General features: G+C 45.5%; 1 protein-coding gene across 1 annotated transcript in view; it reads right to left on the bottom strand.

The window, feature by feature from the left end:
* RNF126 (ring finger protein 126) overlaps nucleotides 1–21157 on the bottom strand; it is a 110083-nt gene that overhangs the window by 60669 nt on the left and 28257 nt on the right. The window contains exon 2 of the mRNA XM_073586289.1: nucleotides 1344–1399. Coding sequence (XP_073442390.1) covers nucleotides 1344–1399 — 56 coding nt within the window. The remainder of the gene's footprint in view (nucleotides 1–1343; nucleotides 1400–21157) is intronic.

The raw sequence follows: 21157 nt of genomic DNA, 5'->3' as shown, positions 1-21157 counted from the left end.
TTGCTGAAGTTATTATAAAAAACACTTAATCAGCAGGAGATCATCACTATACCATTGTGCATCAATCCCAGGTATCGAAGCATTATTACACTGAAGAGTGGATGCCTTCTGATTATTGGCTACTCTTAAGTTGTTTGCTACCCTTCTGGTGACCACAGATCAGAGCCAGGCAACATAATCCCACTAAGGACATCTGCAAGGAGTTTGTATGTTCTCCCAGTGTTTGCGTGGGTTTCCTCCCACATTCCAAAGACATACAGATAGGGAATTTAAGTTGTGAGCCTCAATGAGGACAGTGACGATAATTGTGTGCAACCTGTAAAGTGCTGAGGAATATATTGGCGCTATATAAAAAGATTATTATAATGCACCCAAAAATAGTGTCCACTCAGGCACCCACACTGTGTGCCCGTTGGGCTCCTTCAGTGTCAGTGCACATGAACACAAATGGAGTTCAGGCAGTGCTCACACTTTGGGAAAGTGAACGCTGTCAATCAAAATCAGTGATGGTACTTGATATGCAAATGGGAGGGTGTAATGGTGCACTGAGCCCTGGTCCACACCAATGGTGCACCAAATTACATTGTATTTGAAATGAATGTCGAGTTCTCTGACAATATAATGTACACTGCTGGTATGAGTTTTACATGGACCAAGATCCCTATATAAATATTTAAGCAGTAATATTTAAATATTTTAACCACTTCAAACAGTATTGTACTTTTGTTCATTTTACGCCTCCTTTTATATGTTGTTATCTCCGTTATAGCGTAGAACAGCCCTTTACATAATCCAACTTCTATGCTTAATTTTTTTTGTCCTTTTGTACTGTATAATTATTTAGATTACTATAAGCATTATTTTTTGCTAGGGATTCAATCTTTGCTCACATGAGTAAAGAAATATAGTGAATCCGAAGAACTATACTACATTTCTAATTAGCGGTATTGGCTAATATTATTACACCTACTAGATTGGGTTATGATCTAGGACAGGGTTCCCCAACTCCAGTCCTCAAGGCCCACCAACAGATCATGTTCTCAGGATTTCCTTTGTATTGCACAGGTGATGCAATCATCATCTGAGCAATACTAAGGAAATCCTGAAAACATGATCTGTTGGTGGGCCTTGAGGACTGGAGTTGGGGAACCCTGATCTAGGAGATGGGAATACCCCTTTAATGGCCAGTGTGAATGTGTACCTACCAACTTTCTTTTGGTTTAACATAGTGTTTGAGTGTAGCGTTTGTGTGTAGTCCATTCTCCACTCAGACAGCATTTAAACGAAATTTCTGTGAACATAGCCTTAATCTGAGACTACAAAGTGCTTTTGCATTAGGTTACCTTAATTCAGGAAGTTCTTCAATGAATCCTGATTCACATATTGGGCAGGTATACTCCTGTAAGAAACAAGGAAAAACATGAAGGAATGTACACATAAGGTCACCTTTACAAAATCCTGTATAATTTTTGAGGTCATAGTTTGACTAGTACATATAAACTGGGTTCATATAAAGGGAACCTGTCACCCCACCACCACCCCAAGCGTTTTTAGCTAAAAGCCACCTTGTGCAGCACGAATGCTGCATTCTGTCAAGGTGGCTCTTTTAGTTGGGGTCCCTTCCACCGCTGAAAGAATCGTTTTTATAATTTGTCACTCATACCTCTATTGTTTGCCGGGGGGCAGGTCTCTCCCCCCGGACACAGACGCCTCACAGCCATCAGTCATTTCCTCCATTCTTCTGGGCACTGCCTCCTCAGCATTCAGTTATTTACCCAGCGCCTGCGCTGTAATCTTGTTTCTCGCGCCTGCCTGTGTGGACGCGCGGCCTGAGAAGGAAGACCTCATGTGATGTCAGTGGACAGGCAGCGCTAACTACGCATGCACAAGAAACAAGATTACAGCGCAGGCGCCGGGTAAATAACTGAATGCTGAGGAGGCAGTGCCCAGAAGAATGGAGGAAATGACTGATGGCTGTGAGGAGTCTGTGTCCGGGGGGAAAGACCTGCCCCCGACAAACTATAGAGGTATGAGTGAAATTATAAAAACGATTCTTTCAGCGGTGGAAGGGACCCCAACTGAAAGAGCCACCTTGACAGAACGCATTAGTGCTGCACAAGGTGGCTCTTTTAGTTAAAAACGCCTGGGGGGGGGGGGGGGGCTGTGACAGGTTCCCTTTAATAGAGAACAACAAGAGAAAGAAACAATGTTTGAATTGCTATTTCATAAATTCTTGGGGTTCTTCTAAGATCTGTTATAATCTTTGGCCAAGTTCACATTTCCCTTGTTTGGCAGTACCATTTTGTCTATTGTGTTTTAAGAACAGAAACAGAACTCTTGCCCATAACATACCAGTTTAATAATAATAATAATCTTTATTTTTATATAGCGCTAACATATTCCGCAGCGCTTTACAGTTTGCACACATTATCATTGTGAACTGATGCAAAAGGAAGCCGAAGAATCCAATTGTTTATAATGGAGTAGATTTAGTTTCCATTTGGTGTTAGTTCTTTAGAACGGTAGAAAAAGTTCTGCATGCTGCAAGCTCTCTTCAATTATAAAAACGGACATATAATGGAAAACAGACGCACCGCATAACAATCAATGGGACCCAATGTGCCTCTGTATACAACGGTTAGGAAATTGGTTCATTTTGAACATTAATTCAGTTTGTACATTTCTTTTTAGGAATAGACCAAATGGGAGTCCCAGACATCCGAGCAGAGAATTCGAGTTTGCGCCATTCTATTAAAATACTGTACGGTAGCCATTGCATAGGTACCCAAGAATATCGCCATACAATAACTCACATGCAGCATTTTCCATTATTCTTGGTTATATTATTCTTATTTTTTGGCCTACAATCCCAAACACAGCAGCACAGCCTGTCCAGTCAGGAAACATAGCATTGTTCATCCTGAGCCTCAAGTTTTACATCTAGTGACAGAACTACAGCAATGGCCAAGTTCTAAAAACAGAAATATGGAAGGAAAGTGAAATTTTGTGCATGCAAGGTATGGTGAACGGCAGGTGACAAACCTACGGGCTGCCGCTAGCTGTGGTGGTTAACCCCTTTCTGACATCTGACGTACTATCCCGTCCACGGTACCCGAGCCCCTATGACCGGGGACGGGATAGTACGTCATCGCAATCAGCAGCGCCCTCGGGGGGAGCGCCGCTGATAGCGGCCGAGTGTCAGCTGATTATCACAGCTGGCACCGGGCACTGTGTCCAGGGGCAGTCACGGACTGCCCCCGGCACACTAACCCCCGGCACAATGCGATCAAACATGATCACAGTGTACCGGAGGATCAGGGAAGCATCATCAGGGAGGGGGCTTCCTCCGTGCTTCCCTGAAACCCCCGGAGCAGCATGATGTGCAGCGCTGCTCTGGGGGCCTGCTTCCCTGCAGGCCCCCGGATGCAATATGGCCTCGGGGGCCTGCACGAAGGCAGCTTCCTCAGTGCCTGCAGAGCACAGGCATGAGGTAGGCTTGCACAGCGCCTGTCAGAAACGCTGATCTGTCAAGGCGCTGTTTGACGTGTCAGATCAGTGATCTGACACATGACAGTGATGTCGTCCCCCCCCCCCGGGACAAAATAACTATAAAAAAAAAAAGAAAAAAAAAAAAAGTATCAATTTATATCAAATAGCTAAATAAATAAAAATATATTCCCTATAAGATTAATTTTTTTGAGCTAAAAAAAAAAAAAGTACACATTTAGTATCGCCGCGTCCGTAACAACGCGCCATATAAAACTGTCCAACTAGTTAACGCCTTTGGTTGACCCCTTAAAAAAATTAAAATAAAAAAACAAGACAAAAAGTAATGCTTTTTCATCATACCGACGAACAAAAAGTACAATAACGCGCGATCAAAAGGACGGATATAAATAACCATGGTACTGCTGAAAACATCTTGTCCCGCAAAAAAGTGAGCCGCCACACAGCATTATCAGCAAAAAAAATAAAGTTACAGCTCGCAAAATTAAGCGATGCAAAAATTATTTTTTTATATAAAATTGTTTTTATTGTATAAAAGCGCCAAAACATAAAAACGACACACATGAGGTATCGCTGTAACCGTACTGACCCGAAGAATAAAACTTCATCAATTTTATCGGACGTGGAACGGTGTAAATGCACCCCCCAAAAGAAATTCAAGAAATGCTGGTTTTTGTTCATTCTGCGTCCCAAAAATCAGAATAAAAAGCGATCAAAAAATGTCACGTGCCCAAAAATGGTACCAATAAAAATGTCAACTCGTCCTGCAAAAAATAAGACCTCACACGACTTGGTGGGTCAAAATACGGAAAAATTATAGCTCTGAAAATGTGGTGACGCATAAACTATTTTTTCAAAAAAAAAAAAAAAAAAAAAAAGCGTCTTTTAGCATGCGACAGCTGCCAAACATAAAAACCCGCCATAAATAGTAAATCAAACCCCCCTTAGTGAGGGAAAAATAATAAAATTAGAAAAAAAACATTGAATTTTGTGAATACTCACTATAAAATCCTTTCCTCCAAGACGCTCATTGGGGGACACAGGTACTGTGGGGTGTATGCTACTGCCATCTGGAGGCTGACCACAAGGCAAACACCACAAGGTTAGCTCCTCCCCAGCCGTATACACCCTCGCCCTGAAGGCGGAAAGAAACCAGTTTAGTGCAAAAGCAGTAGGAGAACAATAACAATCAGCCTTAATGCAGAAAAACAATATGCCTGGCAAAGGACCACCCTGACATTCACAAAAGAACAATTAAACGAGAGACAACTTGGCTAACAGGGTGGGTGCTGTGTCCCCCAATGAGCGTCTCGGAGAAAAGGATTTTACGGTGAGTACTCACAAAAATCCATGTTTCTCCTTCCCCTCATTGGGGGACACAGGTACTGTGGGACGTCCAAAAGCAGTCCCTGGGTGGGAGATTGACTCACCGATCCAAGCTACATGCACCTCCTGTTTAAAGGTGCACCCCCGATGCTTGGAGAATCCTTCCACCCAGGCTCACATCCGCCAAAGCGCAAGTATGTATACTATAATGTTTAGTAAACGTGTGCAGGCTGGACCAGGTCGCTGCCTTGCATATCTGTTCCGACGAAGCCTGGTGCCGAAGCGCCCAAGAGGTGCCCATTGCCTGAGTAGAGTGCGCTTTGATCCCTGATGGAACTGGCGCACCTCTGATGCGATAGGCCTCCTGAATAGTTATACAGATCCATGTGGCTATGGTCGCTTTTGAGGCCGCGAGTCCCCTCCTGCGCCCCTTAGAGCACGAACAGCGTATCCGTCTGGCGAAAAGGTGCCGTCCGCGACACGTACCTCCTGAGTGCTCTCGCCACGTCTAAGGTGTGAAGAGCTTTCTCCACGCGATGCACCGGTGCCGGACAGAATGAGGGCAAGACAATATCCTCATTGATGTGGAAAGAGGACACCACCTTCAGAAGAAAGGGGGAGCCGGTCTAAGCCCCACCTTATCCTTGTGGAAAGCGAGAAAAGGTGCTCGGCAAGACAGAGCCGCCAACTACGATACTCGCCTCACGGAGGTAATGGCCACCAAAAACACCACCTTCCAAGAGAGGAATGATAAAAATATATCCTGTAGCGGCTCAAAAGGAGCTTCTTGCAGGACACTCAGGACCAGGTTAAGGTCCCAGGTGCCCACTGGCACCTTATAGGGAGGTACTAAATGAGAAACTCCCTGGATGAAAGTCTTCACCTGCATATTAGTAGCAATCTTCAACTGGAAAAGAACAGACAACGCCAAAATCTGTCTCCTAAGGGAGCTCGGGGCCAGTCCCACGTCTAGGCCTCATTGGAGAAAGGCCAAGATGTTGGGAATAGAGAATGTTAGGGGCGAAAACCCCCGCTCTCGGCACCAAACGAAGGAAAATTTCCAGGTGTGATGGTAGATTCTTGCCGAGGTAGACTTCCGGGCGCTAACCATTGTAGCGACCACTCCATGCTTGAACCCAGCCTGGGTCAGAATCCAAGATTCAACGGCCATGCCGTCAAACACAGGGCCCCCGAGTTGGGGTGGAAGATCGGGCCCTGAGACAGTAGATCTGGACGCTTTGGCAATCGCCATGGGACATCAGTGAGCAGCTGCACCAGATCTGCGTACCATGACCGCCAGAGCCAGTCAGGTGCTAGCAGAATCGCTGGAACCCCTTCTGTTCTGATCTTCCTGATGACCCTCGGAAGTAATGGCAACGGGGGAAACAAGTATGGAAAGCGAAACTGGTTTCATGGTAGAAACAACGCATCCACCTCGAATGCTCGCGGGTCCCGTGACCGAGCGACGTACACGGGTACCTTGACGTTCATTCTGGATGCCATTAGATCCACGTCCGCAGTTCCCCATCGTTGGCAAATCTGCTCGAAGACCTTGGGGTGCGGGGCCCATTCCCCAGCCACGACCTCCTGCCGGTTGAGGAAGTCTGCTGCCCAATTTTCTACTCCTGGGATGTGGACTGCCGAACACCGACTGGTTCTTCTCGGCCCACTGCAGGACGAATCCTATCTCGCGCATGGTTGCCATGCTGCGCGTGCCCCCCTGATGATTTACATAAGCTACCACCGTGGCGTTGTCTGACTGAATCCGAATGGGCCGTCCTGCTAGAAGGTGCTGAAAATGCTGCAGCGCCCGCCCGAACCGCTCGTATTTCCAACAGGTTGATCGGGAGGCATGCCTCCTGTTGGGACCATTGGCCCTGAGCCGTGTGATGGCGAAAAACTGCTCCCCAGCGCCGGAGGCTGGCATCGGTCGTGACCATTAGCCAGTGCTCTGGGGGAAAAGGTTTCCCTTTCAGAAGGGAGCATCTGATCGTCCACCTCTCCAGTGACTGGCTGACTTGAAGGGACAGCCGGCACTGCTGATCGAACGAAAACGGGTTCCTGTCCCAAGCTGCCAAGAGGGTGTGTTGTAGTGGGCAAAGATGAAACTGGGCAAACGGAATTGCTTCCATTGCTGCCACCATCTTCCCTAGTATCCTCATTCCAAAACAAATGGTGTGAGGGACAGGCTGCCAGAGCTTCTGGACTCCTTGCATAAGCGCTAGGGCTTTGTCTTGCGGGTGAATCACCGACCCTCGGGAGGTATCGAAGATCATTCCTAGAAAGGAGATCCTCTGGGCTGTCCTCTGGGCTGGCACAAGGGATGACTTTTTCCAGTTGACCAACCACCCTAAGCGGGAGAGCGTATCCAGCGTAATTCCAACATTCTCCTGGCATGCCCGAAATGAGGGGCCCTTCACCAAGAGGTCGTCTAAGTAGGGCAAGATGACTATGCCCCGAGAGTGCAGGAGGCCATCACGACTGCCATTACTTTCGTGAACACTCTGGGGTCAGTAGCTAGCCCGAAGGGCAGCGTTGCAAACTGGAAGTGATGGCCATTGATGATGAATCGAAGGAACCTTTGATGCGGTGGAAAAATGGGGACGTGCAGGTAGGCTTCCTGGATGTCAACAGAGGCCAAGTACTCTCCCTGCACCATGGCCGAAATAACTGAACAGAGATTCCATCCTGAAGTGTTTGACCCTGATGAATTTGTTCAGGAGCTTCAGGTCCAAAACAGGCTTGACAGTCCAGTCCTTTTTGGGGACTGCGAACAGATTGGAATAAAAACCCCGAGCTCTCTCATGCTCTGGTACGGGAACTATGACCCCGTTGTACTAGAGTGAATCGATGGCCCCCAGCAACGCCTTCGCCTGGGAAGTCGGGACAGAAAAAAACGTCTCAGGGGGTACCTGATAAACTATCTTGTACCCCAAAGACACCAGTTCCGCCACCCATGGGTCGTGTGCTACGCCGACCCAGACATGGTGAAAGAAAAGCAGGCGGCCGCCTACCCTGCTGATGTCGCCTACTATGTGCTGCGAGTCATTTGGCTGAGGACTTCTGCGGCCTGGTTCCTCTAGACCTGGGCTGGCACGCGCGCATCCTCCCCAATGGATTGTGTCTATATGAGAACTGTCACTCCCTATCCTGGTTGGAGCGATTTGGGCCGGCCCAACTGGTGGCAGTCATCCACCCGGTATTGCAAAAGGCCCGAAACCGTGCCGGGACCTGGCGAAAAGGCTGCTTAACTTTCTGCTGCGGGAGGAAGCTGCTTTTTCCCCGTCGCGTCAGAGATGAGCTGATCCAACTTCTCCCCGAACAGGCGGCCTCCCTGATAGGGCAAGTTAGTCAAAGACTTCTTGGAGACAGAATCCGCTCGCCAAGTTCTTAGCCAAAGGGCTCTCCTAATGGCTACCGCGTTAGCAGCTGCAGATGCTGCACAATTGGCCGCATCTAAGGAAGCATTGATCAAATAGTCTCCAGCCATCGCAATCTGACTTGCAACCTCTGACACCTCCACAGGCAGGACTCTATCCTGCAAGGCCCTATTCAATGATTCTGACCATGACATCATGGCCTTGGCTACCCACGTTGCCGCAAATGAGGGAGCAAGCGCTGACCCTGATGCCTCAAAAACTGATCGAGCTAGACTATGAGTCTATCAGTGGGGTACTTAATGGATGAGCCACTCGGTACAGACTTCGAGGCCAGGCGTGACACTGGCGGATCCACCACCGGTGATTCCGTCCATCCTTTACGGAGTTCCGGGGCAAATGGATATCTTGCCTCTATGGTCTTCTGGCCCGAAAAACACCTATCTGGGCGTTCTCAAATTCCGGGTGAGTACCAAACACTCTGTGGGGTCGCCTGGCCCGTTTAAAGGCTACTTTATGGCTCGAAGTCAAAGTAACCTCATCTTCTACCCCCAGGGTCTGATTGACAGCTTCAATGAGGCTGTCTACTGTCTCTCGACTCCCTGGGGTATCAAAGTCCAGTGGCCCGTCTGAGTCACCATCCAAACTCTGCCTACTCCCGAACGTTGGTGAGGGAGAGCGAGATGCTGGACTGCCAGATTCCGAAGGACCGGATAGACCGGGAGACCTCGTGTGGGTCCGCTTCCTTAGCACCTGCCTGGAATGAGAGCAGCCCCTGCAGGCCGAAGGCTCTTGTGAGGTGTAGGACCCCTCCCAGATAAGCGAGGCACTATCCTTACCTCCATTCGGGGCGCAAATAGACTCAATCGCCTTTGTAAGCGATGCCATAGATTAGGATGATAGGGCCCATTCCGGAGGATATTGTTCCCTGGACTGAGCTGCCGGGGGGGGGGGCTCCTGGGCACGTTCAGAATCGCAGGCCTCGCACAATTTGTTTCTCTGCGCACGCGGAAACGCAGCCTTACAGGAGATGCATGCAGTGTAGAGCAAAGAGTGCATCTTTCCTTTCCCGGCCATATTGCCTCTGCCAGGCGCTTTGTTTTTTTTTGTTTTTTTTTTCTCTTCTTATATAGAGAGGGGGGGCACCCCTTGCGTCCTAGCGAGCTCCCGCAGTCTTTGTTGCACTCACCGTTCCTGCGTCTGTGCTTCTCCGTGGGGCAGGCTGACCACTTTACCTGTCGCGGCCTACCCCAGCGCCCCAGGCTTTCAGGGGGCGGGCCCCGGAAGTGACACTGCGTAGCCGGGGGCAGAACTACCGCCCCGGCCTAGCTCTGGCTGAAGCCGCGGGCTAGATTTTTAACACCCGCCCATGGGGCAACAGCCGGCAGCGCCGCAACTGCACTCGGCGGTGGAGGTGGTGGCGCCAATCCTAGCCAGCGTCACAGGAGGAGAGGAACGGGGAAGGAGAGCCTATTCTTGCCTGCAGCGCCGCATCTCCCCTGCTGCCCAGGAGCCCCACGCACGGCCTAGCCCGGACCCAAGCCCACCCACGCCCTGTACCTTCATCGCCAGCAGGTATGCAAACCATCGGGGAGGCGGGGGTGGTGGGGGGATCCCGGACGGTGCAAGCACCCTTAATCCATCCAGCTTCTGAGGCCAAGGAGAAGGACCGTCCGCCGCCTTGCAGCACCCAACGTCTAGCGTTGGTGGAGCAGTGGGGGGCCACTCGGACCGTCTTGTGCCTCTGTAAAGCCACATGGTTTCCATACCTAGGGGTGGTCAGGGCTAGGTCCGGCATCATGTCCCACGTCGCGGGAGAGGATACGTGGATGGATACTCACATGTGCTCGCCCGTTGATGGTTTGGGGAAATCGGACCCTTTTGATAGGATCCGTTGCCCCTGTCTAATCTTCATGGAAAAAAAGTCTGGAGAAAAAGACCAGACGTGTGCCTCCATAGGACACTAAGCAAAAAACTGGTTTCCGCCAGCATTCAGGGCGAGGGTGTATACGGCGGGGGAGGAGCTAACCTTGTGTTTGCTTAGTGTCAGCCTCCAGATGGCGGCAGCATACACCCCACAGTACCTGTGTCCACCAATGAGGCAAAGGAGAAAAATGTATTTATTTCCATTTCCCTGCTAGGGTTGGGGCTAGGGGTGGAGTTAGAATTGGGGGGGGTTTCCACTGTTTAGGCACATCAGGTGCTCTCCAAAAGCAACAAAGCATCTGATCTCAATTCCAGCCAATTCTGCGTTGAAAAAGTCAAACAGTGATCCTTCCCTTCCAAGCTCTGCGATGCGCCCAAACAGTGGTTTACCCCCACATATGGGGTATCAGCCTACTCAGGACAAATTGTATAACAACTTTTGGGGTCCTATTTCTCCTGTTACCCTTGAGAAAAAGAAATTGGGGGCAAAAATATCTTTTCTGTGGGAAAAAAAATAGGATTTTTTATTTTTATGGCCCTACGTCATAAACTTCTGTGAAGCATTTGGGGGTTCAAAGTGCTCACCACACATCTAAATAAGTTCCTTGGGGGGGGTGTCTAGTTTCCAAAATGGGGTCACTTGTGGAGGTTTCAACAGATTAGGCACATCAGAGGCTCTCCAAACGAGACATGACACCCGCAGACCATTCCATCAAAGTCTGCATTCCAAAATGTCACTACTTGCCTTCAGAGCTCCTACGTGTGCCCATACGTTAGTTTTCTCCCACATGTGGGATATCAGCGTACTCCGGACAAATAGAACAACAACTTTTAGGGTCCAATTTCTTCTCTTACCCTTGGGAAGATAAAAAATTGGGGACTAAAAGATCATATTTGTGGAAAAATATGATTTTTTTTATTTTCACGCCCGGGCGTTATAAACTTCTGTCAAAACAAATACCCTCAAAAGACATTCATTCATATTTGTGCCAGTGCACACAGACCCCAAGTAAGTAAAAAGTAGGACGACTCAAAGCAGAACTGAAAAAAAGGGGAGGAAACTGAGTCCAAAACTACATGCAAATAGACATCTTTATTGAAAGGCAATACAAGGGAGCAAACACTTCTATGAGTACTTCATTTTTATATAAGTGTCAGAGATAGCCAGGAACAAAATGAAAATCCTGTGCGACAGTATCAAAGGCAGCAGCAAATGTGATAAGTAGTCACTTCATTATAATAAAGGCATGGTACAAAACGATATGTATCAGGGATGGAAAAATATCTCTCAAAATCACTCAAACAGCGTCACTTGAAGGAGTATAATACTCCTATATAGTGAAAGAAAGAGGACCGTCCATCAAAATATTGCACACTTGCCCAATATATAAGTAATAGGAATCAAATCTTACCCATCATATCTGCCAGAGAGTGTACTGCCGTGCAGGAACGACCCCGATGCGCATTTCGCGGTGATACCGCTTCCACAGAGGGTGGGTTAGTCACTGCTCTATTGAGCATGTGCCCATTGTCAATTCAGGCACATGCTCTGAACACACACATTGTAAATAACTATAATGCAGTAAGCAAAGTGCACCTGCAGTGAGCTCTCTTGGTGGCTCATCGCTTCTTTACAGGTCTGGCATACGAACACACTGTCCCTACATATTCAAAGGAATTAAAGCATGGAGCTCATATTGTGCATGCATTGAAATTAAAAATGCTCCATAGAGAAACGACTAGCCCAGGCCTTGAACACTTCACTGATGACATTGTTTAAAGGTGGAGACAGCAACTGGGGCAGAACGGCAACACCAGCCCCCTAATGACGTTGTTTGAGAATCCCTAGTGCATGCAGCGTACGAGTCATTTTAACCCCTTAAGCCCCAAGGGTGGTTTGCACGTTCATGACCAGGCCAATTTTTACAATTCTGACCACTGTCCCTTATAACTCTGAAACGCTTCCATGGATCCCGGTGATTCTGACAGTGTTTTCTCGTGACATATTGTACTTCATGTTAGTGGTAAAATTTCATTCAAATAACTTGCGTTTGTGGAAAAAAAAAAAAACGGAAATTTGGTGAAAATTTCGCAATTTTCCAACTTTGAATTTTTATGCCCTTAAAATCACAGAGATACGGTACACAAAAACCTTGATAAGTAACATTTCCCACATGTTCACTTTACATCAGCACAATTTTGGAACAAAAATTTTTTTTTGTTAGGAAGTTATAAGGGTTAAAAATTGACCAGCGATTTCTCATTTTTTGCAACACCATTTTATTTTTACGGACCACATCACATTTGAAGCCACTTTGAGGGGTCTATATGATAGAAAATACCCAAAAGTGACACCATTCTAAAAACTGCACCCCTTACAGGGCTCAAAACCACATTCAAGAAGTTTATTAACCCTTTAGGTGCACCACAGTAATTTTTTGAATATTTAAAAAAAAAATGAACATTTTAACTTTTTCACAAAAAAAATACTTCAGGTTCAATTTTTTTTTACTTTACCAAGGGTAACAGGAGAAATTGGACTGCAAAATTTATTGTGCAATTTGTCCTGAGTACGCCAATACCCGATATGTGGGGGGAACCACTGTTTCGGCGTATGGCTTAGCTCAGAAGGGAAGGAGCGCCGTTTGACTTTTTCAATGCAAAATTGGTTGGAATTCAGATCGGACGCCATGTCACGTTTGGAGAGCCCCTGATTTACCTAAACAGTGGAAACCCCCCACAAGTGACCCCATTTTGGAAACTAGACCCCCCAAGGAACTTATCTAGATATGTGGTGAGCACTTTGAACCCTCCAGTGCTTCACAGAAGTTTATAACGCCCGGGCATGAAAATAAAAAAAAAAATTGGTGACTAAAAGATCATGTTTGTGGAAAAAATACGATTTTTTTATTTTCCCAAGGGTACCAGGAGAAATTGGACCCCAAAAGTTGTTGTCCAATTTGTCCTGAGTACGCTGGTACCCCATATGTAGGAGAAAACTACTGTATGGGCACACGTCGGGTCTCGGAAGCAGGGCTGTGGAGTCGGAGTTAGTTTTGGTTGGAGTCGGAGTCGGTTGAAATGTACCGACTCCCACTCCAGCTTTAAAAAAAATCTATTAATATTTCATAATTGAACTTTCATATGAATTTTATAAATGTTACTCAAATATATATGTTCTATCAAACTATGAACAACAGTGATAAGCAGTTCTGCTGGAGATAGAGACATTTCTTACTTCTTGTGTGTCACTGTTCTCCACTGCCCTTATCTAATCTTATACTTGATTAACCTCATGCTGCCCCAACTCCCCTACTTACAATGTATGAAACTGAAAGTGAAAATGTGTTGCAAATTCTTAGTAGTAAAGCTCCTCCTCTAGACTAGATCATACTAGGTGTGCGTCTTCCAAGCATCTCACAGCTGCCTGCTACTCAGAAGAGGAAGACTGTAAGAAGTATTATCCTTTCAACAAACTTTGCATCAGTTAACTGAGTACATGAGGAATAATAACAGTATAACTGACCACTATATCAGTTGTACGACCTGGCAATAATTTTGTACAATTGTTTTTAGGAAAAACAATTGTCATTTGGATTGTGAATGCAGAATTAAAAACCTGAGAATGTCAAAGAAGCATCACATTAAATCAGCTGTATTTGAACATTTCACCATCACTCAATATAGAAAACATTATGTCTGTCAGTGTATGACAAATGATCCAGATGAAAACAAATGCTGTGAAGCCAAGATGAGTGCATATTCAGGCAAAGATAAAAATGCTCCTACCAGAGCTTCTAATCTAAAGAGACATTTACAGCGCTTTCATCCAGAAGTACTGAAAGCAGTGGATGAGAGACTGCATCCAAACCAATGAACCAGTGCCCAGCTCTTCCAGCCAAACAAAGGAGCAGAGAACTTTGCAGCCATCAGTTGCAAGATATTTTGTCAGTGACAAAGTTACTGTGACAATGACAGTAGATACATTTAAAAAAACAGATCATAGAGCTTGTTGTAAAGGATAGTGTGCCTATTTCATTATTTTCACGACCAGCTTTTATGTGTCTGAATGGGGAAATGGCCCGCAAGCTTGGTGTTTCTCTGGAGAGAGTATTAGAAAATTAGTAATCGAAGAAGCTTTTAAACAAAAGGAAGAACTTAAAAAAACTCTCAAGGGACGCTTTCTGTTTCTTAAAATGGATGCCTGCACACGTCACAGAGTGAACTATTTTGCCATCAATGTCCGATTTGTTTGTGACAAAAATGAAATAGTTACCAAGACATTGGCAGTAAAAGACACCAAAGCTCATCACACAAGTGAGTTTCTCCAGGTCTTGGTGGAAAAGGTTCTGCAAGACTATGAACTTAAAAAAGAGCAAGTTCTTTCTGTCGTAACTGACAATGCTTCAAATATGATAAGTACTATTAAGCTAATGAATGAGAGTAATGATGGTGACCAGCAGCTAGAAGAACATTCTGGGTCCACAGACACAGAAATGTTTGAAATAGAGGAACACAGTATTGTAACTGAGGAGCAAACTGAAGTTGCTTCAGATGAACAGCAACATGATAGTTTAGATGATCTTGTTGAAACTGTCAATATGTTCTTTCATTCATCACATGCGCTGTGTTGTGCGTACGCTACAGCTGGCTATAAGAGACAGTCTGCAAGAAGGACATGCTGCTGCACTGATTGGCAAGGTGAGAAAATTGGCTACTGTTGCCAGAACCCCTAAAGTTGACTCAATTTTGATGAGACGTGCTGGAAAAGGGGCAATTATTGATCAAGCCACACGATGGGGCAGTACTTACTTAATGATTCAGCGCTTGGTTGAACTGAAAACCTTTCTTGTAGACATGGCTAACCCTCAACTGACGCTAAATTAAAGTCAGTGGAATCAGGTGACTGAGCTGGAAAAATTGCTAGAGCACCCATTTACAGTGACTAAAAAATTACAAGCAGAGGACTTAACTCCAGGTATTTTCTTAAAGGAGTGGAAGAACCTGATGTTTCGCCTGTCCCAAAGAGGAGGGTTAATTGCAAGTGGCATTGCTACATCAATGAAACGGAGAGAGGAGCTACTATTACAAAATAACATTCTTTTGGCAGCTGTTTATGTAGACCCAATGCATCGGATTCTTCTAGATGATCAACAGCCAAGTAAAGGAAAAGAAGCTCTGTTTGAAATAGCAGTAAGGATGAAAGGGTTGCAGAACAGTCAGGAGGAACAAGAAAAATTTGGTTGTCCTGCCACATCTTCACCCTCATTATCAACTGATGAAGAATTTAATTTCGAAAAATATTTGGATCACAAGGACCGTGCAAAGCGTTCCCGCATAGAAGAGTCATCCCCATCAAGGAACACAGCCAGTACATTTCAGCAGAATTTTTCATGTGCACTAAAAGAAATTGAGAAATTTGACCGTTCATCAAAAATAACAGTGCAACAAGCGATTCCTCTGTATCCTGACATTGTCAGAGATGTTGCCCGAGTGGTTACTGCTTTGCCACCAACACAAGTTAGTGTAGAGAGGTTGTTCTCTGCTCTCAAAATAATTAAATCAGATTTGAGGGCATCCATGAAGGAGGATCTGACAGAGGCAATACTTTTTCTGAGGACAAATTTATAGATTTCTTCTTATTAACTGCATAAAAGTGTTTATTGCATATTTACTTACAGTTTAGAAAAGTTTATAAAAGTTATTTGCTATATTCTAATTGTATTCTAATAAATATAGTTGATCTAAGTGGTCTGATTACTTATATGATGGTGAGAAACTGAATAGGCACGATGTTTAATATTTTACAACAGTAAATTTGTTGATATGAATTGGCCATTTATGAAGGAGTCGGAGCCTGATAAAATCCAGGAGTCGGAGTCGGAGTCGCAACTGTGGCTTACCGACTCCACAGCCCTGCTCGGAAGGGAAGTAGTGACATTTTGGAATGCAGACTTTGATGGAATGGTCTGTGGGTGTCATGTTGCCTTTGGAGAGCCCCTAATGTAACTAAACAGTGGAAACCCCCACAAATGACCCCATTTTGGAAACTTGACCCCCTAAAGAACTTATCTAGATGTGTGGTGAGCACTTTGATCCCCCAAGTGCTTGACTGAAGTTTATAACGCCCAGGCGTGAAAATAAAAAATCATTTTTTTTTCCACAAAAATGATATTTTTGCCCCCAATTTTTATTTTCCTAAGGGTAACAGGAGAAATTGGACCCCAAAAGTTGTTTTGCAATTTGTCCTGAGTAGGCTGAAACCCCATATGGGGGGGTAAAACACTGTTTGGGTGCATGGCAGAGCTTGGAAGGGAAGGACCACCATTTGACTTTTTCAACTAAGAATTGACTGGAATTGAGATCAGACGCCATGTTGCATTTGGAGAGCACCTGATGTGCCCATACAGTGGAAACCCCCAATTCTAACTCCAACCCTAACCCCAACACAACCCTAACCCTAGCCCTAACCCTAGCGGGAAAATGGAAATAAATACATTTTTTTAATTTTATTACTTTTCCCTAACTAAGGGGGTGATAACGGGGGGTTTGATTTACTATTTATGGCTGGCAGCTGTCACACGCTAAAAGACGCTTTTTATTGTAAAAATAGTTTTTGCATCACCACATATTGACAGCTATAATTTTTCCGTATTTTAACCCACCGAGTCATGTGACGTCTTATTTTTTGCGGGACAAGTTGACGTTTTTATTGGTACCATTTTCGGGCACGTGACATTTTTTGATCGCTTTTTATTCTGATTTTTGGGACGGAGAATGAACAAAAACCAGCGTTTCATGAATTTCTTTTGGGGGGTGTGTTTACACAGTTATGCGTGCGATAAAATTGATAAAGTGGCTTTATTCTTCGGGTCAATACGGTTACAGCGATACCTCATTTTTTTATGTTTTGTCGGTTTTATGCAATGAAAACTTTTATATAAAAAATAATTATTTTTGCATCGCTTTATTCTGCGAGCTATAACTATTTTTTCGCTGATGCTATATGGCGGCTCGTTTTTTGCGGGACAAGATGACGTTTTCAGCGGTACCATGGATATTTATATTAGTCTTTTTGATCACGCTTATTGCACTTTTTGTTCGGCGGTATGATAAATCATTTTTGCTTCGATTTTTATCTTTTAAGGGGTTCGCTAAAGGGGTTAACTAATGGGACAGTTTTATAGGGCAGGTCGTTACGGACACGGCGATACCAAATGTGTACTTTTATTGTTTTTTTTATTTCCAAAAAATCAATTTATTGGGGGAATATTTTTTTTTTTTTCTAATTTATTTGGCGATTTTTTTTTTTTTTTTTTTTAATTATTTTAACACTTTTTTTTAACTTTTTTACATTGTCCCAGGTGGGACATCACTGTCCTGTGACAGATCGCTGATCTGTCACATCACGGATCGCTGTGACAGATCAGTGATCTGTCACAGGCAGTGCAGCAGGCTTCCTCGTGCCTGCGCTTTGCAGGCACTGAGGAAGCCGGCTCCCTGCAGGCCCCCGAAGGTCCTCGTCACCATCTTGGATTCGGGGGCCTGCAGGGAAGGAGCCCCCCGCAGCAGCGCTGCACATTGCGCTGCCGTGGGGGGCTCAAGGAAGCACCGAGGGAGCCCCCTCCCTGCCGATGCTTCCTTTTAACCCCCGGTACACCGTGATAGTGTTTGATCACGGTGTGCAAGGGGTTAACGTGTCAGGGGCGGTCCGTGGCCGCTCCTGACACATTGTGCCGGGTGTCAGCTGTGATAATCAGCTGACACCTGGCCACGATCAGCGGCGCTCACCACATGGGCGCCGCTGATCGCCATGACGTACTATCCCGTCCCTGGGAATTAAGTCCCAGGGTACATGGACGGGATAGTACGTCATATGGGATTAAGGGGTTAAAGAAACCTTACCTGATGCATATATTAATAAAAAAACCAAATAACACAAAGTTGGTATATAGCGGGAACGGTAGGGAATTTTTCATTGATGGACATTAGAAAAGTGGCTAGATTATTAAATAATTAGCATGAAATTCATCTTTGGTTTCGGAACAACCCTTTCACATTATATTTTTGAGTTAACATGTTTAACTAGCTGAAGAGCCTGGCGCTGCCCGGGCATAGTAACTAACTATGGTTAGTTATAACAAATTATAATGATATCTATAAATATCTATATCTATAAATCTGAGCGTAGAGCCCCGGCCATTCCGCATAGCCACATTCACTATAACATCCCACATCATCCCGTCAGCCAGAGCCACTGGACACTACCCATAATATCCCACATCATCTCATCAGCCAGAGCCACCGGACTATTACCCCTAATATTCCACATCATTCCATCAGCCAGAGCCACCGGACAACTACCACCAATATCCCCAACATCATCCCATCAGCCAGAGACACCGGACTACTACCACTAATATCCCACATCATCCCGTCAGCCTGGAGTCAGAACCAGAGCGCTGAGTGGAACGGTCCTAACTTCCATACTGGGGATCCCTTTAATAGAAGCCTGGGGTGAGAATCAGAGCACTGAGGGATTTGCCCTAACTTCCATACAGGAGATCCCTTTAAGAGAGACTGGGGTCAGTACCAGAGCATTTGAAGGCAATTTCCCCAACTTCCATACCAGGGATCCCTTTAAGAGAGGCCTGGGGTCAGTACCAAAGCGCAGAGTGGATTTGCCCTAAATTCCATACCAATGATCCCTTTAAGAGACCCTGGGGTCAGAATCACAGAGCTGAGTGGAACTGTCCTAACTTCCATATCGATGATCCCTTTAAGAGAGGCATGGAGTCAAAACCAAAGCGCCGGATGGATTTGCTCTGACTTCCATACCAATGATCCCTTTAAGAGGGAAGATTTGACTACGGGATGGAGAATGTGTGATGTGTATATGGGCACAGGAGGTGGGATTCATTTCTGTCATGTACTCACTGCTCCTTTCTGTGGGGCAGACAATGGCTGTGAGCTTATGTTCCCAGGGATGCTAGATTTCTCCCACCATGTCAGTGTCTGCAGAGGTGTTGTCAAGTGGGTAAACTGTTGTTCATAGCAACCAATCACAGCTCAGCTTCTTTTTAACAGCTCTGGTGAAATGAAAGATGCTTCGTGATTGGTTGGTGATACACACATTCATTTTTAGAGAGATGAATCCCAGCAGAATCAGGAAGAATTCGTATTTTGAATGAAACCAACACTATATAGATGAGTGGACCACCAAAATGTAGTGCAAGAGCAACCTAAAGCCTTATCTGCACGGTAAAGACATTAACACAGTTTAAAGGGAAATGTTCACCAGCAAAAATGCTATTAACCTGTAGCTATGTGGTTAATCTGCATGTTAATAGCGTTACTAAACTGCCAGGGGCCTGCACATAACAGAACGCTAAGGGGAAGAATAATTTTTACTCCTTCCCAACCCCCGGCAGCCTTCGGTTTCAGTCACAGGGGTGGCGCTGGTTCAGTCACCACTCTGAAAATTTAAAGCGGCAGCTGTAACCGTGCCCCCCTGCCCCTGACTGACAGCGAGCCCCAATGCAAAGCCAGGGTCATTCAGGGCCAGGGGCGCAGTTACAGCCGCCTACAGAGCAGTGAGTGAACCCTTGCTGTCCCTGTGACAGAAACCAGAACACAGCCAGGTGAAATAAAGTTAATTTTCTCCCCACTGTGGTGGGCTACGTGCAGGTTAATAACACTGATAACCTGCATATTAACTCCATAGCTGCAGCTTATTAGCATTTTTTCCTGGTAACAGGTTCCCTTTAAACAGAGAAACCTAAAATCCCAACAGCAATATCCATGTATGTTCTCCCCGTGTTTGCGTGGGTTTCTTCCGGGCACTCCGGTTTCCTCCCACACTCCAAAGACATACTGATAGGGAATTTAGATTGTGAGCCCCATCGGGGACAGTGATAAAAATGTGTGCAAACTGTAAAGCGCTGCGGAATATGTTAGCGCTATATAAAAATAAAGATTATTATTATTATTATGAGTCCAAAAACTATGTTGACCAAACACACAAAATACCTTTCATGCAAATAAACTTTTTTTCTTGAGTTCATCTGTACATTGGCATCTGGAAAACATGCATTCCTATTTTAATGAAGACAGGGCAATGTTGCTTGGGGGACCAAGGTATCTGAGATGATAGAACACATCCACAACTAAACCAGCCCCCTTATTTGTCAAGAGAAGTCAACATCCTTCAATCAAAGCACTGATAATGTGCCAACAGAGGAAGTACACTAGTGTTAGCACAAGGTCAGAAGAGAAGATGCAGAACCTGGGATCAGGAGGGATTTCTGCAGATTAGGACATCTAGGATAGTAGAGGTATATTAGTAAATTTTAGCGACACAAAAAAAATTTACACCCCCCCCCCCATCAACAGCATAAGGCATAACTTGCTATTCCCAGAACCAGGCTCTGCAGCCCCATCTTGAATTAAACTTCTCCATTTATTGTCTATGGGGAGCCTTGCTCTAGTTTCTTACACTATTTTCACCTTTCAAATGGAGTGGCAGTCATGCATGTGTGCAGCTATTCTATTCCACAAATATAGGACTGAAGGAGATAATCAAGTAAAATTCTTAACTATTTCAACCAGTCTCCCGGTTTGAATGGTGCGACAAAGCAAGTGGACAACTTATTTGGCAATTATAGGGGATCCCAATGGTCAGACACACAATTTAACAGTTCTTACCTATGCTATGGGTAGGCAATACCTTGTTTAGACCCAGAATACTCCTTTGAGCATACATTGTTTAACCCCTTTCCTACAATGGACGTAATATTCCGTCCATGTGACCTGGCACCAAATTCCCATGGACTGAATATTACATCATAGCGATCAGCAGCGCCCACGTGGTGAGCGCCGCTGATCGCAGCCGGGTGTCAGCTGATTATCACAGCTGACACCCAGCACAATGTGTCAGGGGCGGTCATGGACCGCCCCCGATAAGTTAACCCCTGGCACACCACGATCAAAAACTATTGCAGTGTACCAGGGGTTAAAGGGAA

Source organism: Dendrobates tinctorius, unplaced genomic scaffold (genome assembly GCF_039654945.1).
Source record: "Dendrobates tinctorius isolate UK_male_01 unplaced genomic scaffold, ASM3965494v1 ptg000092l, whole genome shotgun sequence".
NCBI classification, from domain to species: Eukaryota; Metazoa; Chordata; class Amphibia; order Anura; family Dendrobatidae; genus Dendrobates; species Dendrobates tinctorius.
This window is presented reverse-complemented; position numbering and strand designations above follow the sequence as displayed.